The following is a 25,966-nucleotide window of genomic DNA, read 5'->3' as shown; positions in this document are numbered from 1 at the left end:
CAAAAAGGGAGAGACCTGTGAGTTAATTCAGTTTATTCAAGCGAGTGTCTAACATGCCATTCCAAATGCATCCATCCATACATATCAATACCACACAAAAATAATCATTAATATCCTATATTTACAATTTCAATCAAAGTCAGGTAATATACGCATTGTGTAACATAACAAAACATGTACAGGAACTGCTTACACAAACATAATACAAACAATTTCCTTGAGCAACAACAGTACTGATAAATAACATAACATTTACAGATAAATTAACCATTAAAACAACTGCTGAGGACAAGTAAGGGGTGGATCACCCAACAATGAAATTGCGGCTTGTGCCTACTTTGTTGACAGGTATGTCGCACTTAATGCATTAAGTATTGTACAGAGTTACGACCAGTGTAAGTAAATTCCAGTTATCAGAATACATGCAAGGGGCAAATGCAGTAGACGATGAGAAGTGCTCAGAATAGGCACGTCATTTAACTCTGGTACACTAATTCTAACTGTAATGTTAGCATTTACATGTATTTTCTCCATACAAACATTTCAGTGGATATGGTAGGTGGTATTAGAAAGTGATGTAAATGTACGTAACTATGGTGTCAGAAGATACCATTTTAGTTAGAGTACTCCTACCTGGTTTCATCCTGGAAATTTGGGTAATGACGGTAAATGTGCTTGGAATGACATTATTGTTTTCCATGATATACAACTGCATGGGAAACAGATGTTTTATATCATTATTCAAATACTTATTCATGGTGCTGAAACATTAAAATACAAATTTTGGCCAATTTAATCTATTCTGTGGGCTCATATTTGAGGTAAATCTACTTGAATGTTACTTGATTGGCAGACTGTCGTATTTATCATGTAAAATACAGAATAACTGGCCTACCTACAACTTCATCATTGTTCAGAATAATCTGAGCTGTTTCTGAACTGTTTCTGTGACTAAACTACAGGAATCTAGGCAACTGAAGAAGAATCTAACCTGCATATACCAATGAACACGCAAAATGAATAAAGCTAGACACAGACTGGGGATATATACATGTGTGTTGAAACAATGAAAAGAAATATCCGTACAGACATGAAAAACATAAAACGTAAGGAGAATCATGATGTGTGCCTGCAGATTAAAAAATTGTGTAAAGCTTTTCAAACATTCAACATATTCATAAGGCTTGATTCTACTGTGAAACGCCATGCAATTCTGGAGCCCCCAAGAGTGTGTAAATCTTAAGTCACATTCAACACATTCACAAGGCTTCACTCCAGTGTAAATCCTTGTATGTACCTGAAGTTTACCTGATTGAGTAATTTGTTTTCCACACACAATGCACTAATGAGGTTTCATTTCACTGTGAATCTTCTTGTGTTTGTGAAGATAACCTGAACAGGCAAATTTTTTCCCACATTCATCACATTCATAAGGCTTGATTCCACTGTGAAGCACCATGTGATTCTGCAGACTACTTGCTCTTGTAAATTTTTTCGCACATTCAACACATTCATAAGCCTTGATTCCACTGTGAATCCTCATGTGATTCTGTAGACTAGTTGATGTTGTGAATGTTTTCCCACACTCAACACATTCATAAGGCTTGATTCCTCTGTGAATCCTCATATGTGTCTGCAGACTACTTGATGTTGTAAATGTATTCCCACATTCACCACATTCATATGGCCTGATTCCTGTGTGAATCCTCATGTGTACCTCAAGGTTACCTGATTGTGTAAATGTTTTCCCACACACAACACACTGATGAGGTTTCATTCCACCGTGACTCCTTTTGTGTCTCTGCAGATTACAAGATTGTGTAAATTTCTTCCCACATTCGACACATTCATACGGCTTCATTCCACTGTGACTCCTCATGTGTGTCTGAAGTTCACCTAATTGTGTGAATGTTTTCTCACACAAAATGCACTTGTAAGGTTTGATTCCACTGTGAATCCACATGTGTCTCTGCAGACTACTTGACTTTGTAAATTTTTTCCCACATTCAACACATTCAAAAGACTTGATTCCACTGTGAATCCTCATGTGTGTCTGCAGATAAACAGATGTTGAAAATGTTTTCTCACACTCCATGCACTGATGGGGTTTGATCTCACTGTGAATCATCATGCGTGTCTGCAAGTTACATTATTGTGTAAATCTTTCCCACATTCATAAAGCTTCATTCAACTGTAAATCCTCATGAGTCTATGTACACCATCTGAGTGTAAATGTTTTCTCATACACAATGCACTTATGTGGTTTGATTACTCCTTATGTTTGTGAAGATTACTTGAATGTGTAAACATTATACTACATTCTACTCATTCATAAGGTTTGCATCCACTGTCAATCATTACGTTTTTGAAGAAACGTGAATGAGTAATTTTTCCCCACACGCAAGGCTTGTTTCCACTGGGAATCTTCATTTGTTCCTGCAGATGAACAGATTGTGTAAATGTCTTCGCATACACAATGCACTTATGAGTTTTGATTCTGCTGTGTATCTTGTGTCTCTGAACATTATCTGATAGTATGCATGTTTTCCGACATTCAGCACACTCAAGCCTTGATTTCACTGTGACACAGCATGTGCCTTTTCACAGGAACCTGACTTGGAACATGTTTTTGAGCTCTACCAACATGTTACTGCTTTCTTGAACCACTATGTTTTTCATGTCTAAACCTTCTGTTTCCATGGTTGGAATAACATGTTCTCTTATGATATCCCTATTTCCAGGTTTCCACTAATGGGTTCTTACATGACGTCACCAGTTTTCAGGGTTCCAATTACAAGTTCCGTCTTGAGATCACCAGCTTCCAGGGTTCCAGTTATGGGGTCTCTCTTGTGATCACCTGTTTGCAAGTAGTCAATAAAAATGTTTCTTCAGATCTGTTTTCAGCAAACTCCTTGAAGAGATTCCATTTGTTTCAGTGAAACAAAATGATTCTGTGGATTTCAACTTTCATCATTAAGATGTGGATGTTGTGGTGTTTGCTGAAAACAGAAGAAACATCGTGATTCTCTCATAATTAGGGCTGAGCAATACAACCGGTTTACCAGTATTTACTGGTCCAGACATGAAAATGATACATACTGCAATACGCTGATCAAAAATCAGTATTTACCATGCATTAGGAAAACTTCATAATGCTTAAAAATGTCAGACACATCCATATTTCATACCAAAAGTCAAGTTATGTTCTATTTGAAGTTGTGTTCATAATTTCTATTCAAGTGTTTTGCAATGTTTGGATCTGAATGTTTTAAATATTTACTAATTAAAAACCAGTGATCTCTGATATGACCTGGCCATGTCAAGAAGCTGTCTAAAATCTCTTAGTTTGGAGAGTGGAGAAACTAATTCAAACTTGTAACACCTGTATTGATGATAAATTGTCTTAAAAAACTTCTTGCAATATGTCGCAATACTTATCGCAATAAATGCTTTCGCATTGCAATATATGCTTTATTTAACATTGCAATATATCACAATATGACAATTCTCTGCAATACCCACCCCAACTTACAATAACAAGGATTATACAGAAAATGATGGTATTACATGTTGCATGATAACAAACTTGATACTGTTAAAATGTCTTCTCATACACAACACACTATATATTACCTAGCTGGGTAATTTTCAACATGGAATATGCCAATGACGGGATGGATATTTATCCTATCTATAGTTGGACAGTGAATTGTATTCAGTAGATTAATATCCATAATTGTAGTGATTTTACATATTAAAGGACAAATGGGTTAAAAGCAATGTACATATTGTTTATCATTCCATTTAGCCCTATTGTGTCATCAATATACTAGGATTGCACAGTATTACCGATACACCACTACACCAAAATAAACTTTGTATACAGTATGTATTACAATATTGTTTTCTGAGAGCCAGTATATTCAATTGGGTAGCTTTTCTGATTATCCTTATGGTTTGTATTAGAATCTACACAGACCTTCATTCATAACAAATGTTTTCCTTCATTATTCAGTGTAACATATGATATATTTGGGATTATAGAATCTAGTACATTTGTTGGGTTGAGTCCCATTTGGGATTCAAACCCACACTTTCAGGGCCAGATACCTAATCGCTAGCATCTAAACGCTCAGCCGCCACTTCTTCCACAAACTGGACAACAGATAACTGATAGTCCAGACTGCAGACTTTGTGTACCTATCTGATAAGTGTAACATGGTAAGGCGTCCATGGATGAAAGCTACATGCATGATTACACAGTTCCATTTAGAAAGTGGTCAAATGTGGGTGATGATGATATTTATTAGGGCTGGGACAAGTAGCCTGGATACCGAGGTGGATAACGAGTTGGACCTGGTTAATCATCTCAATACACAGACCCATAATGTTAATGTGGCTAATAGATAACAATGTATTCAAATAGTATTCTGTATCAAGGCTATAAGCCCAAGTATAAATCTCAAAATAATAATGATTGTGACAAAACGGTTAGATACACCTTTTAAACACTTCTTAACCTTAAAGCTTCTTTTACAAACTTTGCTAAGTTAAGTAGGATATTCACTTTACCTGACCTTAAAAAGAAATTAAATTTATAAACAGAAGGATGTAATACTGTAAATACCATGTATACCTTTATTCAAAACTGAGAACCACACTAATTTATGATTAACAGAATAAAATGCCTCCCTGAAATCAACAAAAAACAGTAAAACGACCATTAGTTTTAGAGAGATATATTTTAACCAGACACTGTAAACTGAAAATGTTATCAACAGTGCTATATCCAGCACAGACCCCAGTCTGAGACTCAGGAATCTTGTCATACAGATGACAAAAACGTGTCAATCTCGTGTTTAATATAAACGTAAATAACTTCTGCATGACATCACTAAGGGTTATACCTCTATGATTATTGACCTCTGTCTTCTTGCCTTTCTTATGTAGTCCTTTCACCAGCCCTTTAGCCCATGCTATTGGGAAATTGCCACTGTTCAGAATATTATTAAACAACACATGCAAAAATTGCAACAGTTCATTTTAACAACACTTTATCATGACTAGAGTTACTGCACAAGGACCAGGAGCTTTACCGTCCTTCAGGTTGTCAATGGCATCAATAATTTCACAGTTTAGAGTATGTTAATGGTATCACTATTTCATACATGGCAATCATGTTCATCATGATGTTCAAGAAACTGACTGGCTCCTCTCACATGGTCTTGGTCAGAATTCTCTTTGTGTTATCAATATTGACATTTAATTTCTATTGTTGACAGAAGTACTCAAGTTGATTTATTTGATATACTAATTTATGTACTGCATCACTGATATCTTCAGTCATGTTACCCCAAGGGTTAGACCTACTTCGCCCATTCATCACGTGTATGTTGTGAATGCAACACAAATCTATCAGATCTCGCCCATATGAATTTATAATATTATCAACATTATTCCTGGGATAGTGAAAGTTGTCAGCATTATATTCCATAGTTTCCAAAATATGTATGTTGGTTATCATTGTGAATGATGAAATCACTTAGGTGTGCTACCTTTGAATTTAAGCCCCTCATCAAAATATAACGAACCTATGAAACGTCTATATTTGTTATACAAGACAACAAGCACTACCCTAAATAAACAATTCCTTTAAGCAGTCTTGGATTGAGGAGCTAACCGAGGAGTTGAGGTTGACATAAACACATCCAAACGGAATGTGATGAGATGTTCCACATAACAATTTATCAAATAAAACCAAACCAATGCAACGATTCCATTTTCCAACCCCTCTCTTTATGTTCACTTGCTGTTTGTTTAACACACACAGCTACGCAAACTCTGACCAACTCTGTTGCTAAATTTCCTCTGACTGACAACATGATTTCTAAATGTAGATATAGCAATCTATCCACAAAAGGTAAGTAACTCTTGCATGTGCTGCTGCAGCCAGGAGTGAGTGAGCGAGTTGAGTTGAGTTTTACGCCGCACTCAGCAATATTCCAGCTATATGGCGGCGGTCTGTAAATAATCGAGTCTGGACCAGACAATCCAGTGACCAACAGCATGAGCATCGATCTGCGCAATTGGGACTTTCACTTTCTCACTACCAGTTGTCCGACTTTCATTTTTGTGGAAGTCGCGGTGGCTGAGCGGGCTGGGCGGCTGGCTTTGTGTGCTGGCGATTGGGTGCCTGACTCTGAGGGTGCGGGTTCGAATCCCGGATGGGACTCAACCGAAAAAAAGTACTAGAATTTGTACTTTACTAAGAAAGTGAAATCCCAAATATGACATATGTTGCATTTGACCACTTTCTAAATGGCATCGTGTAATCATAGCTTTCGGCCGTGGGAGCCGTGCCAATTTACACTCATCAGAGGGGTACACAAAGTACGCAGTCTAGACTACCAGTTGTCCGACTTTCATTTTTGTGGAAGTCGCAGTGGCTGAGCAGGCTGGGCGGCTGGCTTTGTGTGCTGGCGATTGGGTGCCTGACTCTGAGGATGCGGGTTCGAATCCCGGATGGGACTCAACCGAAAAAAAGTACTAGAATTTGTACTTTACTAAGAAAGTGAAATCCCAAATATGACATATGTTGATTGTATGTTGTTTGATTTCAAATTGTACAGATCAATGACCAGTGAATGAATGTGTATGGCTCTCAAAGATTTACAGTGCAAATCTTTATACAGCACCCACTGGGACATAGACAAATTATGTTAACATAATAGTGATATTTCATGTCCAAATAATTGAATATTGTTAATGGGACTTTCTTGACCAACCATATTTTCTACATATCTGCCATGAAAATATAATTGCACTGTAAATTAAAAAGTGTTATCAAGCGTGGAGATGGAGTTTTCGTCTCACATCTCCCACTGCCATCGAGAAACTTTCCACAATATTCTGGACACCCTCTGCACTAACTTTGTTCACTATCAATTTGTATTTGCTACTCAAAAGTGACTTGCTTGCAAATGATTTAGGGCTGATCAATAAAAAGTTCAGTGAATGCTTGTTTCATTTGTATGTCATGTTGATATCTGAAAACCTGTTGGCAAGTTGTGTTTCTCATGGAATGAAAAATGCCTATGAATTAAACATAGTCAAGGAATATGTTCTACATTCATCGAGATATTAATATTACAATGGATGATATGAATTATTATTTTTAGTTTCATTTTAGTATGTTTTCTCATATGACATATAGCTGCCATGAAATGTTGTAGAATAAATTAACCTTTTCCAATCTTTCTCATTGCAGTAATTGTTGCTCATGTAGTTACATGAATGAGAGAGTGAGTTTAGTTTTACACCACACTCAGCAATATTCTAGCTATATGGTCTGTAAATAATCGAGTCTGGACCAGAACAATCCAGTGACCTCAGCAATATTCCAGCTATATGGTCTGTAAATAATCTAGTCTGGACCAGACAATCCAGTGATCAACAACATGAGCATTGATCTGCGCAATTGGGAACCGAAAATTGGGCAGTATTATTTTCCACCCTACTTGAGCATCAGTCACAGTCACAAAACATCTCCAGTATAACAAATACTAGTTTGGTGGTTTCTCTTTACGGAAACATAGAAGATACCCAGCAAGTTTTGCAACAATATATTTATTTCTTAAAAATTAGAGAAAGAGTTCCGCTCGTCTCCCCTCGTTTTACACAGTAGATTTGCTCTTTCCCCTATGTAATATTCCAACACTGACATAAATTTATTGATTGTTTTATATATATATACATATATATATATATATGTTCCAGTTTATTGAATATTTTACCATGAAGTATGGACGCCAGGTTGCAATTTAGTTTTTTGTTTGAGGTGGGGGTAAGGGCGGACCTCTTACAATAACAGGGAAAGTCACCGTCTTGCAGATTATGTATGAGTCGGTAGCTGATGGGCCAGGTAACCCCAACAAAAATAGTGAATATGGCGAACGGAAACACATCTCGATACCGACGATCACCAACAACCAGGCAGAACTCACAACAGTAGAAGTTGCTGAATGATCCACCTTCATAACTGCTATCAGCTGCATTTACTTACGTTTGAGTGGAACCACTATGTACGTACGATCCCTCGGCTTCAAGGTGAAGGTAAAATCGTTTACGACCAGCTTCCCGAGACTTTCCAATGCGAGCGCATATGTAGCTATTTTTAGAAAAGACTGGTTTTCGTCCTCTCTTCTCAACTACCTGGTCCCTTACCGGCTCGCTCATGGTAGCGGAGGCACTATGGCGCTAGCGCAGAATATGCAAAGAACCAGGCTGACAACTTAACAATGGCTGGGGGCCAGTCTGCTATGAAGTTAATACAGTTTCTGCCTGAGGTAAGACAACTTTTATCGTTTAGTCAGCCCTCGATTTAGCGATTCAGCTGTTAGAAGCAAGCACTGAAATAAGAAACTAGAGATAAGACAAAAAGAAAAATGTTTCCTCATTATTAGAAGCTGACATCCACTGCATTTTTACACGTTTCTGGGCTATTCCTTGCCCCTTCATCAGGTGGATGAGAAAGGAGAGAGCTGTGAGTTCTTTGGGTTTATTCAAGCAAGTGTCTAACATGCCATTCCAAATGCATCAGTTCATACATAATGGAATGCATTAATAACCAGTGTTTTCTCTTGTTCTAGCGAGGTACTATTTCTCGTCATGCCCGATGTCCCGATGGTTAGGGAGCATTACTTAAACGTCGTCTCTCTGCTCGGGGATTTTCGGGTGAATAGCCCCTGACTTTGAATTATTACTTGCTTTGATGATTGATGCGGCTTTTGTCTTGCCATCACTTCATGCGATCGTAAGATATAGTACTGACATTTTCCAACAGGTAGTGTTGACACCGGTTCCGAACCAGCATCTCTTTACTTACAAAAACTTGGCGATATTATTCCACTAGGCTACGAATGATCGCCGTGAAGGAGGAGACGTATTGTCGGTATGAACCATGCGTCCCTCACAAGACGGATAGTGCAAGTAGCCCACGTGCAGTAGTCCTTGTGCTGCAGGTGTATTGTTCTTTCAAGACGAGGCGTCGGTAGCCAGTCTTATTCCACTGATTTATTAAATTCAAAGTATATCTTCGGTTGGTAACAGTTCCTCCCGTTCCCCCATCCCAAATAATATTTATGAATTGATATATACTGGAATTATTAACAATGCATAACACAACAATTGCTAGAACGCTCACAAAAATAACTAAAAGCCCCCAGATTAAGTACAACATATAGGTGTGTATAAATCTGTTAATCTCCGGAAGAAAAAATATGTATAAAGTGGATAAAGCATGACCTATTGGCATTGCGAAGAAGGCAGACTATTTTCCCGAGGGCATTCCTGAGGGAAACAGCTTTACTTCTTCGTAGTCACACTGGTTCGAATATCTCATTACGTAACATACATGTGTATTTTTTAGGAAATCCTACCGCTACACTCATTACATAAAATAATGTGTATTTAATGTAATGAATGTAGCCGTAGAATTTCCTTTAAAACTCCATTTCTTCACCGATGTCGTCCAAACTTGACCTATGTGTAAATTATATCATCTAAAAGGATTATACGATTACAAAAGTCTACATTTATATTTTTGAAAATTATAGTCCAAACAGAGACTCGAACCCCTGAGTTCATAATGCCCACGGGTCATGCTTTATCCTGAACATATCCTTTTACAATTTCAATCTAAGTCAGGCAATGTAAGCAATGTGTAGTGTGAAAGCGTATGTGCCGTATGTAACTGTTTACAAAGAACATAATGGAAATAACTTGCTTGAATAACTTACGGTACTGATAAATAACATCAATTCATAGATAAATTAATCATCAACACAATTACAGAGGGCAAGCACTGAGTGGAGCACCTAACAATTCAATTCAGGCACGCTGTGCCTAGTTCCTGAACCATTGCAAGGTCTTATGACTATAACGATACACATGGAAATTTAGCGACACCCGATTTTGCCAACTTTGGACAAGTGTAAGGTAACACTGCTATCATATCAAGTCAGGAATGGGTCCAACACTACTTTATTATGAAATTTAAACTTATTGAGTGATGAATACCACACAATAGTAATTAGTGATAACTTGTTTTTCTGAATTGGGAAATTCAGCAACATTGTTCCGGTGCGGTGCCGCGGAGATCGACAATGAGACAAAGACGTTCATTTCTGTCAGAAAGTGTTCTGTGAGGTATCAAGAAGCCAAATCACTAGACTAAGGCTTAGTCTCTGAATCTATATGATTTTGACAGAAATAAACGAACCCATTTTAATTGAAATGGAGCCCCAGGGAGATCAGAGATTCAGAACCTACGGAAATGTAGACTTGCTTTACTTAGAGCACTGTAGGAAGGGCTAGGCTATAGGGAACATAATATGGTTCAGGGACTGTGAGGAAGGTTACCAAATCACCAACAAAATGTCAGTAGCGGGTGTACCTGCCACGAGTCCGGATGACAGTGTCGACCCTTCTCATGCCTCCAGTGATTCATGGAATTCCTTCCAAAGGCAGCTGCTGTCACTCACGATGCAATGCAACCTCTAAACCAGCACGATTCTGTGGACGGGGTTCCAGTTTTTGGATTCGACGTCCAATAATGTCCCAGATATGTTCAAAAGGATTCAAATTTGGACTCATAGCAGGCCAGAGGGATTTGGTGATGGTGTTGTTCTGAAAATACTGCTTCACGGCACGGGAACTGTGAATAAGGGACGAGTAGCTAAAGAATTATAGTCAAAATGAGGTACAAGGACGGGGTCAAGGATGTCCTGGATGTAGAGATCGCCATTAAGATTCCCTCGAACTGTAACAAGATCCAGCTTAGTCACGTGAAAGGCATCCCCCAGACCATAACCAACCCCTTTCCAGATTGAACTGATCAAAGCCTGAATGTTTCTCGGCAAAGACACAGTGTTTCTGGTCGTCTAAACACGTTGACGGTTATCTGTGACGTGTAAAAGGAAGCGACTCTCGTCCGACCAATGGACCTTCCCCTATGATCATCGTCGAATTCTCCTGACGTCGGGCCAAACACTAATCCAAAAGGGATCTTTTAGTTAGCGCTGCGCGCTTATTTTCCTATCGCGCCTTCATGCCGATCGACTCTGTTTGAAAGCCAATGGGTTTTCAATACGCACAAGACGTACCAGGGCAATACCTTTCACTCTGGCGGTCGGCCTGGCCTTGGACGATCCCTCAAATCGTCGATGGCGATGAATTTTCTCGCAAGTCTGCTAATGTTAGAGTGATGAATCTCAACTTGATGACCAACTGCTCTGGCCGACATTCCTGTTTCGTACATGACAATAATTTCCCATCTCCTCCCATTTCACGATCTCGTTACACCGTTCTTAGATAAAGATTTCTCTGAGGAATTTGATGCAGACACAACCATAAATGAAATTGCTACTGCCATAAAATCACCGAAAAATAATAAGAGTCCCGGCCTAGACGGTTTTCCTTTAAAATTTTTCAATTTTTTTGGAAAGATCTCAAAACATGGATTCACCGGTATATAAAAGAAACTTTCAATAACGATTTTCTCAGAACAACAGTGAATAGAGGAGTGATTACCTGTATCCCTAAATCAAACAAGGATCAAAGATTTCTTTAGATTTGATTTCTCTCTTAAATGCTCTATATAAAATTCTAAGTACTTGCATCACATACAGACTAAAGAAATCATTAAATATTCTTATTTATGAAAATCAAACGGGTTTTATCCCAGGCCGATGTATATCAGATAACATAAGCCTTCTCTACGATATTATGTTTGAAACTAAGAGATTAAACGAAAAGGCTTTATTATTATTGATTGGTTTTAAAAAAGCATTTGACACGGTTTCCAAAGTGTTTATTATGATGGTTCTGAACAGATTTGGCTTTGGGGAAAAATACAGAAATGGGTTAATACTCTAATGTCTAATGGCATTTTTTGTATTATACAAAACGGACATTTATGAACTTTCTTCCAAAATGAAAGAGGTTGTAGACAAGGAGACCCAATTTCACCTTACTTGTTTTTGTTCGTTGCAGAAAATCCTCGGGATTATGATTCGTGATAACGGCGAAATAAAATGAGTCACCTTAAACGATATCGAATGCATAATTGGTCAATATGCTGATGATACGGAATTTTTTTTAGATGGATCAGAGAATTCTCTTAGGGAAGCAATTAATACTCTAGCAAGCTTTTATAGAATGTCTGGTCTGAAAGTAAACGTCGATAAAACCAATGCAGTCTGGCTTGGATCACTTGCTGGAAGTAGGATAAAATTAACCCTTGACCTTAAAAATTGGCATGTGGGAAACTTTGATGTATTGGGAATAACACTGAACGCCTCTTTTCGAAACCTGTGGGTTATCAACACCAGAAAGAGACTAAACAATATCAAAAGGATTCTTTCAACTTGGCGCAAACGCAATTTGACTTTGATTGGTAAAACCACTGTAATCAAAACGTTAGCATTATCAACCATCGTACACATATTGGCCTCCCTTCCAAACCCCCCACCCGACTCTATCGTAGAAGTGAGCACTCTTTTTTTCAAGTTTGTATGGAACAACAAAAAATACAAAATAAAACGAATTAATCTTATACGAAAATATGAAGAAGGTGGTCTGAGAATGATTGATATTGAAACATTCACTGAATCCTTAAAAATTTCACGTCTAAAAGATACAATTCAAAACAGAAACCGTACGAGCTCTGCGGTTTTAGGTTAGACTATATCTTCCATTTCGGTGCAAATATCCCGTTTTACTTAAAAGTTAAAATCCCTTTTGGAATGATGTTCTAAAGGCGTGGAGTAGATATGTAAAAACCCATTCAGTTGACACTGACGACATTAACGGCATCCTAATGCAACCGCTTTGGTTAAATCACCATTTTCACGACCCAAACTTCATCACTAAAAACTGGTTTCACAAAGGCATGTTATACGTAAAAGACCTCTACAATGAAAATGTCTAATCCCATTCATAAACCCAAGAACGTTTTTTCAATATACAGGACACCATACTTGACTACAATCGCTTATTACTTAACACCCCAAAGGTATGGAGAACAAAACTACAAAATTTTAAAATAGATTTTCCCCACATTAAAACTGTATGCCCTTGGACTGATATTATCAATCCATGTAAAGGATCTAGATTCTTCTATGATAAACTCATCTCAGCCACCAGTTTCCGTGAAGTTTGTAATAAATGGGAAAGAGAACTTGACATTTTTATAGATTGGAAGTGCATTTTTTCACGACATAGAAAAGCCATAACTGACACAAAGCTCTTAGAATTCCAACACAAGTTCTTACAAAAAAGAATATACACCAAAAAGGAACTTCTAAAAATGAAACTGGTCGACTCCGATTTGTGCTCTTTCTGTGGGTTAGAAGGCGAAAATTTTGACCATGTGTAAATACAATGCCCATGCGTAAAATCCTTTTAAGAGTTTTAACAACTATGTTGATTTATGAAATATTGAAACAACAAACAATTACATTCTATTTCCTTCGTGTGCTGATAGTTTATTAATTCATATGACCATTCTAGCCATAAGACATATATATGTTATGGATATCAAAAGACATAAACCATGTATTAATTCATTTAAAGCCACCTTCAAAGAGGTCTTCACAGTAGAAAAATATATTGCTATTAAAATGATAGAATCAGTCTTTTCAACAGAAAATGGAATGTGTTACAAAACATGCTTTGAATACTTAGAGCAAGTGTTAGCGTCCATCTTTATTACCAATTGTACAGGTTTAGCTCAGCTTAGCTTATGTGGTGTTACTACCACTGTCGATGTTTGTCTTAGTACAGGTGCCGATTTATCAACTAGAGCTGCTGCGCCTGGATTAATAGAGTACCCTACTTTGAATGCACTTCTGTTCTGTAACCCACTGAGTGTAGTAAAGAAATGGGGGTAAAAACTCCCATCTCCTTGCTTCTGAATATCGCCGCCGTGCCATACTGATAAGTTCAGAGTACAATATCACGAATGTTTCTTATTTTGGCACATCGGATTGAAAATGCACTTTAAGGGGCAGGTTAAGGCCAGGATTTTGACAAACTTGTGCTCTTTGGGTTAAAAGCACCAAACCTGGCACACTTATATTCTGAGCAAAAATGAAAACTTGACACTCGGTATTTTGGGGACCATAATTTAATATTTATTTTAAGGCCATTATACTATTAAAAAGATACGCATAACTGAAAATTGTTATCAATTTATACACTTAAGGTTCAGTAATACAGGGCAGTCATGAAGAAAACCTGCACGATCCAATGCTGCAAGAAACAAATGACAAGTGTTCCAAGGTCAAGGTCGCAGAGGAGTCAGTATCTTGTGTGGACACCTTTAGCATCAATGGTTGCATGGCATCGGCGTCCCATAGACTGGACCAGATTCCGAATGAAGTGCCTGGGAATGAGTTGGTATTCTTCCCTCAAAACCACAAACAGAGCGGGTAACGTCTGTGGCTGAGGGTCACGCTGCCGCACACGACGAACCAGTTCGCCCCACAACTGTCAGTAGGGTTAAGATCCGGTGATCATGAGGGTCAATCAAGAACCTGAACACTGTTCTGGGCAAGGAAATCCCTGGTTATTCTTGCTGTATGCGGCCGACCGTTATGCTGAAAAATGACGTTCTGGCGGTTCATGAACGGAAGGACATAAGGCCTGATGATTCATGACGGTGACGTCGAGCTGTCAAATTTCCCTGGACCTGAATGAGATCTGTCCTGCCACTGTATGAGATGCCAGCTCAAACTATGACACTGTCACCACAAAATCTGTTCACTTCCTGTACACAATTTGCACCGTAGTGTTCGTTACGACGTCGATATACACACACTCTTCCGTCGGGACATCGCAGCATGTAAGGTGACATCACTGAAGATAACAGTTCTCCACTTTTGCAATGGCCATGGGAGATGTTGGCGACACCACTGTGTTGTTACCGATGTTGACATGTCAGGACAGGTCCGCAAAGGTCTTCTGGAACGAATACCAGCCTCACCTAAGCGGTCCCTCACAGTCTGATCAGAAATTGTCCTGCCACTACCGATGTTGTGGAGGGGTCGACCCGACCTGGGGCGATCATGTGTTGACCCTTGGTGCTGGTAGCGATGCCAAAGTCCTGCTATGATACTCAGTTGCCTTGCAATAGAAGACTGAGCTTCCCAGCCTCCAAATGACCAATCGCATTGTTGCGCTGAGCCTCAGTAAGTCTAGGGATGACTTTACACCAAATTTAAGATTGTTTGGCGGGTTGTCCTCAATGGCAATGAATTCAAACTCTGAAATGTTTGTAGGCAACGTTCATAATAGATATACTGATTACATAGACACCAATGATTCAAATTCGAAACGTTACATGGAGAGATACTACTTTTGCGTTTCTTTTTTTTTTTTTTGAGTAGTTTGTTTTAGTTGTATGGTGTGCACAGAACACCTGGACATCAACAGAAAACAGAAACACGTCTCGCCGTTTGCCTTTAACGTTGATAACATTTATTATGTCGGACTACCCTCCAAAATTAAGTTCACAGAAGGGAGAACAATGGAACTGAGGTGTTTAGTAACGATTGTGTCCACCTCTTGCGTCTCGTACAGCCACACAACGTCTCAACATGGATCTCAGAATGTTAGTGAACACTGCCCGAGGAAGACGTCGCCATTGCTCAACAACGATCTTGCAACGTCTGTGCTGGATTGACTTGTTGACGAACACGTCGACTCAGTTCGTCCCAGATGTGTTCGATCGGATTGAGGTCGGGGCTACGCAATGGCCAATCCAGGACTTGAATCCCGACATTCCTTAGAAAATCCTATGTAAGAACTGCTGTATGAGGCCTGGTGCTGTCTTGCTGGAACGTTACTCCAGGGAAGCAGAACAGGTAGCAAAATCTGATCCCCTGGACAGCAGTTAAGTTCCCTTGAACAACAAGAGGAGAACGTCCGTGTGCGCAACAGATCCCCAAACCACGACGTTTCCCCCGCCCAAACGGTCAACTTCACGGACACAGGCTTGAGCATGACGTTCACCTCGTCTGCGGTACACCGTCGGCAAATCTCAAGTTGAATCCAGATTGGTCACTGAAGACAATCGAATTCCACTGTCTTTGTGTAAACCTTATGTGTCTAGTGGTCCACGCAAGTCGGTTACGGCGATGAAGAGGTGTTAAGACTGGTCCGGCATGCAAGCGATTTATGACAGTTTGTGGGGTTATCCTTCCACCAAACATTTCCCTACTTGTGGAAGCTGCAGTGACAAATCTGTTACGATGATAACATGATCGTATTGCTGCACCTTCTCTGAGTGACGTCACACAATTTTTCATTTCTCTAGGCTATAAAGTCAAGGAATGCACGTTACTTTAGAATTTCACGAAATTAAAGGATTCACAATGTTTACCTTCACTAGAGATACTGTTTGAAATATTCCAATGAACAGACACACACAAAAAAAATCATACATTTATCTGTGTCAAGTTTTCAGTTTTGCCCAAAATATATTGAACCATTCCAAACATTTCTGGATATGGATCCACCTCAGCAGCAGTCCCTGGTGGCAGAAAATCCAAGATGGCCACCAATTTGACTGAAATCTCTAATGATGTCTGTCTATGCTCAATACATCATATATTATGTAGTCATATTCACTATTTTCTTTCTGTATTATACTTAACAGGGTTCTATGTATTTCTAAGCTAATGTGCAGTGCCACCTGGTGATGATAAAAATCCATGGTGGCCGCCCAAATTACAGTTTTATAGAATTATTCTTGTATTTTACAACTCAATGTCAGGACTATTTGTTCAGTTCAAGTCAATTTTGGATTAAACAAGTCCATGTTGAGTTATTTACTGTTTTAGCTGTAAACACCAAAGCTATTACCATTTAAATAATAGTTTCATATTGTGTTACTCATCAAATAGTAAACACAATGTATACATTATGAATACATTGTTTATCCGTATAATTACGTCCAACATGTTTATTGTCTTGGAACTAGGCAATTTTACAAAGTTACAGTCAATTCATTTTTTTGATTGCTAAATGAGATCAAATCTTCTTGAAGTAGTATTGGAATTTTATCCCTTTAGCGATGTAAGATGGCTGCTTGTAGCAGATGATACATTTTGGAGCGCATTCTTGTGATGGTTATGACTTAACGGTAGGCATAAAAAGGCAGCAAATATCATTCAATAAGCTGTATGAACACAGAAGCAAAATCTAAGTACACTTAAGGTGTTCCGTGCTACATTTTTCTTTTAGAATAACACACATTTTCATTCTCAAGAGTTTCTCACATTCCTTTAGCAGAAAAATGTGAAATAGCATTATTGAGTGTTTGATTTAGTCGAATTAAGGCAATTTGTTAACATTGATGAAACTGTGATATATAATATTTTCTAAAAAATGACAATAATTTAAGATTTGAGTTCACAAATCCTTTTCTCCTACATGCTACTTTCCTGACCATTCATTTTACTAGAGTCTAGAAACCTGAAATGACAACATTTTATAAAATATAAACATTGATATAAGGACTTCTATTTCATGTTGTATTTCACCAAATCATTGCTAGGCCATAAAAAGATTAGCAATCTCTGTTTGTGTTTATTCTCAGGTAAAAAGCTTGACAAAGACAGTGAACACGGGTGGTCATGTTAGTGCCGACCCAGGAATAAATTCTGAGCAGTCAGGCAACTCTATAGAATGGAAGTAATGTAACTTTTACCGGGATATTAGTAGAGAACTATTGCAATGTCCAGCTAAATCCAAAAGAAACGATGTTGGTGTTGGGTACAAATATGTTGCAGAACTTCTGCTTACGTTCAGCAAGATTAATGCACTACCGTTAAATTTTAGCATTCAGCACCTCGATGATGGCAGTGGAATTGAGAATACATTAAGCATTCATCATGCCATATGGCACAAATCATGCCGGAACAAAGTCAGCAAAATTGAGATTCGAAGCGAAAAAACGAAAGAATGAAGACACTGATTAAGTATTTCCAGTGAAGACCAGGAGTTCTTTTTTTAAATCAATCATTGACACCAGACCACATTGATGTATGTATCTTTTGTGATGACATTGATGGTACTGCAGGACTTCATTAGGCATCTACTTTCGTTATTGATTTCAAAGTGAGAAAATGTGCAACGGAACTTTAAGACACGAAACAGTGCCATGCAAGATGTTTGGTTATGCTATACAAACGTGCACAGGTCAGATACAGACATGAATCTCAGAATTCAAGTGAAAATAATTCTCTGCTTGGTATAGCCTTTGCTTAAATAATTTCTCTCATCAAAACATTTAGGAATTCATATGACGTACGGCCTGTATTCCACCTGGCAGAACTGCGAGATGTATTCTCATGTAGGTTGCATGAACTTGAATTCTGCTAGTGTACACACCACAAGACTAAAGAATCGAATAGTGACAGCATATTGTGTTCGCACGATGTGAGTAATCCCCTAATTGAACATTCGTTAAAGGAGACCGCCATTCAGCACCTGTGTTCAGTTGCCCATTCTAGTCTCTGATCATTTTTTGCATTTTACGTACGCTTCTTTTCTTCTTCTCTTCCGTAAGTTAATGTTTTGAAACTCCCCAGGTGAGAAATAAAAAATGATTGGCCAGACCGCATCGTCTCATCGGGTTTCTGTTTGGGAGCCAGTTCTCCCAAATGCATGTCCAAAAGGCGATGGCTTGCATGGAGTAAGTAATGCTTTCCAGTTACAATACATATGTATCTTGATAATACATGAAGTACAATTTACCCGTCCTACTATCCTCAATATCTGTTCATTATTGTTTGACCATCACGGCCACTTTCACTGAATTGCGTATGCCTTTCAGTTCACAACAATTATGTTACAGCCATCAATATGGTCTTGCGAATTCATTCACAGTGACACAGGCTAGGGTGTGAGAACTGTTTATTGGTCGAGTAAAATTGATGACAAACTGACACCTGCAACAATTAATGGAAAAAAATAAGAGTGCAATTCTCACAAGCTGACTCAAGCTGACATACTCTCACAAGGTGACATATAAAAGCAACACTTTACACAGTCATAAGTGATACAAATATAAACTTAGCATATCATATTCATTGCAGTTTCAGTTGCTCATACAATACGAATATTGCACTGATATTATACTTAATTAATTGGAATGCCATAAAAATATGTATAATTATATGTATACTAGGTATTCTATAAGTAGATATAAACATGTATACCCTATGATTCCCACGGGGGGTTGTCCTGGCGTCTGACCAACAATATCTGGTATCGACCTGTTCATGATATAAAACATACCATGAATACTATTTACATATCTATATATTTCATATACACCAAAAAACACCACACATATGATCAAATATGCCCCCCCCCCCCCCCCCCCCCACACACACACACACAGTAATTAATTACTGTATTGCCTGAAATATACAAATGACATTATTTTGAGCATACTCAAGTAAAACAGCTGAATGATAAAACATAATCACTATATACACAACTCTACCACAATTATGTAAACAAATGTATCAGACTGGTGTAAACAGTAGTAATGCATTGGTAATCAAGAACATGATATTGAGTACAACTGGGTAATTTCGTAATTTGTATGCACATCACATGTTCAACATCCGGGTTTGAAGCGTCCATAAAAGAGTGATGTACACATTGTCTGTTATTTCATATGGATTAAAGTGGCCAAAGGTAGTTTGTATATTATTCAGTTCACGAGGAAATGATTTTTAACGCTACAAGGAATAAACTCAATATTCCATGGGTTAACTGACTGTTATACCATCTCGAATGAGATTGACACAGTTCAGTAAAAAACTACGACTGCCATCAAGTATTAAAAGAAGACTCCGTCTGGTGTCAACAAGGTTTAATTCTTTTCAGAATTATACTGGACTATGGCTTATTCTAAAGACCAGGTTGGTGAAATAGAAGCAGTTAGCACTATTGAAGAAGGTAAATCAAGGTTAAGGGCACTTTCGGAAAAAAGGGAGTCTACTTTGATTCCCAAAATCAGTTACATCGTTCGAAATTAAAAAGAATTAGTACAGAAATTGACAGTGTCTGTTAAAGTACAAAAGTGTAAAACAGATTTAGCCCAGCTTAGACTGTGTGAAAGGAACCTAACCAAGTTTTATGACAAGTATAAGACATCGGGTTCTTTATATAGTTCATTTCTGAACAGATGCGGCGTTACTGAGAGTGACGAACAGTTGCAGGTGCACAAATGTGATGAACAGCTTGTTAAAGGTAATGTGATTACTATTTCACATGATATTAATTCTAAAATTGAGGAATTAATTGAGAAAATGTCTGTACATACCCAAAAGACCGAAAGGACCCATAAGACTAAATCAAGTCGCCGTACACATTCACAAGCATCGACTAGTTTGTCTGTACTTCTCGCTCGAAAACAGGCAGAGGTGGAATCCAGCAAGGTTGCTCTAGAATATGAGAAGAAAGAAGCAGAACTACTGAAGAAACAGGCTGAAATGGAAGCTGAGAAGACCCTTTTGATTCATGAAAAGAAAACAGCAGTTATTGAGGCAGAAGTAAAAGTGTTGCAAGCTGTGAATGATTCTTTCCAGGAATCATCTGACCATGATTCCGTTGCTGTGGAAGATTCCAGGCGGAGGACTCAAGATTATGTGAATAATCTCTCCAATGATGTTGCTCCTGACGTTTCTGGTGCCCCTAACATTCCTAGTGTCCCCAGCATTAATGTCCTAAACATTAAAGAACAGAATACATGTATGGTACCAAGTAATGACAATACACATGTTAAAGGTAAACATGATACACACTATCGGTTAACCATGGTAACCAACTGGGTTTGAATGCAGATTCTTCTCCTTTTCAGAGTACTGATATTTTCTACGCAAGAAAGATTTGACCTAATATAGGCTAAGCAAATTTAATGATCAGCCAGAATCCTATGTCATATGGAAATCAAATTTTCGTAGTGTGGTGAATGAGTTCAAGATTAGTGCAGCTGATGAATTTGATTGGCTTATCAAGTGGCTGGGGTCAGAATCAGTTAGACATGCAGTGAGTATTAGAGCAGCCAATGCTGAGACAGGTTTATTGAGCTTGTGGGAGCGTTTAGATGAACGTTTGGATGTCCTGAGATGGTGAAAGCGTCACTTGAAACTAGGTTGTCAAACGTCCCTAGACTTACAAACAAGGACTGTGCAAAATTGTATGATCTTGTTGATCCTGTAGTCGAGATCAACTCATTCAAACAGACTCCAAACTTCACTGCATTGTTGTCATACTATGACTTGTCCTCTTGAGTCATTCCGATTGTACAAAAGCTACCCTTTGCCCTTCAAGAAAGGTGGACATAGCGTGCCGTTAGATACAAACAGTACACTGATGTACTATTTCCTTCATTCACAGAATTTGTACCATTTCCACGTGAGATCAGCAAACTAAAGAGTGACCCAAGTTCCTTGTATGACCCCAGTTGTTCAAAACAAGTACAGCATGTTGAGGCGAGGCGGGATAAATCCTCCAAACCATTCAGCCAGAGTGTCCATGCCAACAAGACTGATATAGATCAAAAGTTTGAGAATACTAGCAATCAGTTTAGCAAACGTCCCATTCACAACAGTAAACACACGTTGAACGATTGTAAAGTTTTCAGGGCCAAGCCTTTTGAAGAGCGCAAGGAATTTCTGAAACAGAAAGGTTTGTGTTACAAGTGTTGTGCCTCAAGGCACTTGGCGATTAACTGTACTGAGAGTCCTCACTGTGGGATATGTGATAGTACTAGGCATGCCACCGCAATGCACAATGAGAACTATGACAGACAGCTGGGGTCCACCCAAACTTCTAGCAAGGTCGTTGCAGACAATACAAGCAATGATGGACTTGCATGTAAGCTATCTGCTACATCAAAGTGTACACAGATCTGTAATGGGGAATGTCATAGTAAATAATTCGGAAAAATTGTGCTGGTAAAGGTCTACCCTAGAGGACAACCTCAGGACGCAATAAAACTGTTTGCAGTCTTGGATGACCAGAGCAAATTCATCACTGGCAAAATCAGAATTCTTTGATCGTATGAATATAAATGGACAAAGAATGGCTTATACTCTTTCATCATGTTCAGGCCGCCCCTTACAGAGTGCAATGAGATACCAGATACACGAGAGGAAATCATTACCCCAGCTGTAGCTAGGCATCATCTCCATCTGTCAGATTTGGCGGTGGGGATACCACCTGTTGATGATTCGGCGAAGATACTTCTTCTCATAGCCTGGCACATGACAGAAGCACATCACGTGCAAGATCAACGTGTAGGACCTGGAAGGTCCCCATATGCTCAGAATTTACCCTTAGGTTGGGTATTAATTGGCGAAACGTGTCTGGGTAGAGTGCATGCACCAGACCACATGGATAAGGTAACTGTGATGAAAACTCACTTTTTGTCTCATGGAAGGCCCACCATTCTCATGCACAAGGAAATGCATAGAGGCCCAGAAGGTAATTGGGTCGCACCATTACCGTTTAAGAACCCAAGGCCGGTTCTACTGAACAATAAGGATCAAGCTTGTAAAACGAGCCAAATCTTTGGAAAAGAGCAAGGACAGAGATCCAGTGAAGCGCCAACAGGTGGTTGATTTAATGGCGAAGATACTCTCTGCCAATCATGCTGACCGGGCTCCGCCATTCACTGAAGATGCAGAAGGTTGGTACTTACCGCTGTTTGGAGTTCACCATCCGAATAAACCAGATCAGGTACGAGGAGTGTTTGATTCATCTGCTACTTACCAGGGGACTTCTCTGAATAGTGTATTTATGAAAGGACCAGACATTGCCCATAGATTAATAGGTGTCTTAATGAGATTCTGAAAGGAAGCTATCGCAGTCATGGGAGACATTGAAAAGATGTTTCATCGCTTTCATGTCCCTGAGAGACCCAGTACAACCCGTACACCATCAAAATCACAATATTCAAGGGTACAAAATTTTAGGAAAATGTGTATCGGGTGTTGTTTAACTAATTTGTATACATAGAAGTAGCAAAGTTTAGTAATCCTTTAATCAGTTACCATTTTTCTTTTGTGATAGGTATCTCGTAATTGTCTGTAATGTTACTGAACAGGTACTGAGCGCTCTGGAGGTAGTTCTTACCCTCACATACTGGAAGATGAAATGAGAATCAGAATAAATTGTACTGGAAGTCCATAGTTATTGTACTGGACTCATATTAAAGTGATACATTTGTTTATGCAAAGTAAAACTTATCACGTTTTCATGTTTTTCATAGCAGGTATCTAAGATATGCTGTATATATCTATGCATGGTTTACAAGCCTTTGCCATTACTAGGAGTTCCTGTATTTAAGCCCTGGGCTTAAATAAGGAAAATCAATACTGTAGTGACGAAAAACTTTAACCATATTGTAAACAGGAATTGAAAATGAACGTGTGTTGAACCAGATTGAGTTTAACCAGACCATCCTCTTTGTCCTGTCGTAAATGGCATAATGAAGTGATGACAGACATTTTGTTAGCAGCTGGTGCAAGTTGATTATCCCTCATAGTACCTAAGAATTAATCGGTTATCAGGAACTGGCATGTACAATAGCAGGTATTTCGAAGACAGCTTCAATATCTTAGGAATATGTCAAACGTTACTTACATTTTCTTGACTGTATTTACAAAGAAATAGGGGAGACCACAGTGATGGCAGTGTTTTAATCGCATGCCATGCCTAAGTACTTCCGGTAGGCAAAGGGTAAACATAAAGTACTACCAAGTTGTATCCATGATTGGTCTCTCAACAAAAGTCATTCCTGGGAATAAATGTTTCTAAATTACCTGAAAACATCAATGTTTGTGAGCAAATTAACTTGTCTACAACAGACATGTCACAACTTCAACGACAGCTGGATGTCATTGGTGAATGTACATGTACATTAGTGGGTTCTGTGATCTCTGGAATGACCACGGCAATCCAAACGGAAATAACCTTTGAACATACCACCTAACCAAGAAAGATTTAAAGCCTGAAGCTTACGTTTTGTGTAGAACCATTCCCCGATCTTCAAGACTGATATTCGTACCTCTTTGTAGTGGTAGCTTGCAATTAAAAATAGGAAACGTCAGGTAAAGTCCCTCACAGTCCCTCTTAACGCTGGGGTGTGCCCCTTCCACCCAGATAAAATAGGAAGTAAAATCCATTTCCTTGTAGACTGTGATATGTGAACAGTCTACATATTTTCACGCTTCAACAACTCATCTTCAGTTAATAGATTCATGAATCTTATAAACACACCAGGCTTACCGGTAGAAACGTGTACTTGATGGGATGGAAATACAAAAGTGTACGTTGAAATATATGCACTGTCATATATACATAACATTAAAACCCAGAAACCATTTAATTCTAAAATGAATTTCTCAAGTGTTTACTGGCTAAGAGTATCTCTGACATTGCAAATGTTTTCCCACATTCAACACACTGAAAAGACATGATTCCATTCTAACTCCTAATGTATTTCTCCAGGGTGTCTGCAGACACATAACCTTTCCTAAACCTAACACCATGACACGTCTTCATAGCTGAACCACTGTGAATCCTCATGTGTCTCTGCAAACCACTGGATCATGTACATTTTATGCCACATTCAGCACATTCATAAGGCTTGATTCCACTATGAACTCTCATGTTTGCCTGCACATTACATGATTTTGTAACATATTTCCCATATTCAACACATCCTTTAGGTTTGATTAACTGTGATTCGCGTGAATCTTCATGTGTTTCCGCAGATAACTTGATAGTGTAAACTTTTTCTCACACTGAACACATTCATACGGCTTTATTCCACTGTGAATCCTCATGTGTGCCTGCAGATTATCAGATTGTGTGAACTTTTTCTCACATTGAACACATTCATACGCCTTTATTCCACTGTGAATCTTCATGTGTTTCTGCAGATTACCTGATTGTGTGAACTTTTTCCCACATTCAACACATCTATACGGCTGTATTCCACTGTGAATCCTCATGTGTACCTTCAGTTGACCTGATAGTGTAAATGTTTTCTCACACACAATGCACTGATGAGGTTTGATTCTACTATGAATTCTCATGTGTTGCTGAAGAGAACTTGAACATGTGAATTTTTTCCAACATTCAACACATTCATAAGGTATGATTACACTGTGAATCTTCATGTGTGTCCGCAGACCACCCAAAAATTTAAACTTTTTTCCACATTCAACACATACATGAGGCTTGATTCCACTGTGACAACTCATGTGTTTCTGCAGATTACTTGATTGTGTAAACTGTTTCCCACATTCAACGCATTCAAAAGGCTTTATTCCACTATGAATCCTCATGTGCGTCTGCAGACTACTTGATGTTGTAAATGTTTTCCCACACTTAGCACATTCATAAGGCTTGATTCCTGTGTGAATTCTCATGTGTCTCTGAAGGTTACCCGACTCCGTAAATGTTTTCCCACACACAACACACTGATGTGCTTTCATTCCACTGTGAATCTTCATGTGTGCCTGCAGATGACTAGATTGTGTAAATTTTTTTCCACATTCAACACATTCATATGGCTTTATTCCACTGTGAACCCTCATGTGTGTCTGCAGATGACCAGATTGTGTAAATTTTTTTCCGCATTCAACACATTCATACGGCTTTATTCCACTGTGAATCCTCATGTGTGTTTGCAGACCCTCAGATCGTATAAAGTTTTTCCCACATTCAACACATTTATGAGGCATGATTCCACCGTGACTCCTCATGAGTACCTATGGATGAAATGATTGTGTAAGTGTTTCTAACATACAATACACAGGTGAGGTTGGATTCCACTGTGAACCTTCATGTACTTCTGAAGATTATTTGAATGTGT

General features: G+C 38.6%; 1 protein-coding gene across 1 annotated transcript; it reads right to left on the bottom strand.

Moving 5' to 3' along the window:
- Positions 1-16: 16 nt before the first annotated feature.
- Positions 17-25,871, bottom strand: LOC137295388 (zinc finger protein 420-like). Its single transcript, XM_067826729.1, has 2 exons — positions 25,107-25,871; positions 17-2,053 (listed from the first exon to the last, which is right to left on the bottom strand). Exons 1-2 carry the CDS (start codon positions 25,854-25,856, stop codon positions 1,343-1,345), a joined length of 1,461 nt encoding a protein of 486 aa, XP_067682830.1. The 5' UTR covers positions 25,857-25,871; the 3' UTR covers positions 17-1,342.
- Between the last annotated feature and the right edge of the window lie 95 nt (positions 25,872-25,966).

This window comes from Haliotis asinina, chromosome 1 (genome assembly GCF_037392515.1).
Source record: "Haliotis asinina isolate JCU_RB_2024 chromosome 1, JCU_Hal_asi_v2, whole genome shotgun sequence".
Classification (NCBI taxonomy): domain Eukaryota; kingdom Metazoa; phylum Mollusca; class Gastropoda; order Lepetellida; family Haliotidae; genus Haliotis; species Haliotis asinina.
This window is presented reverse-complemented; position numbering and strand designations above follow the sequence as displayed.

Excerpts from the sequence above, each read along its gene's own strand:
- LOC137295388 (XM_067826729.1), bottom strand. The coding sequence starts at position 25,856 with ATGAGGAGTCACGGTGGAATCATGCCTCATAAATGTGTTGAATGTGGG. Across the intron at positions 2,054-25,106 it reads CACTATCAGGTCAACTGAAG|ACACACATGAGGATTCACAG; the intron begins GTACACATGAGG and ends GTTTATCTGCAG.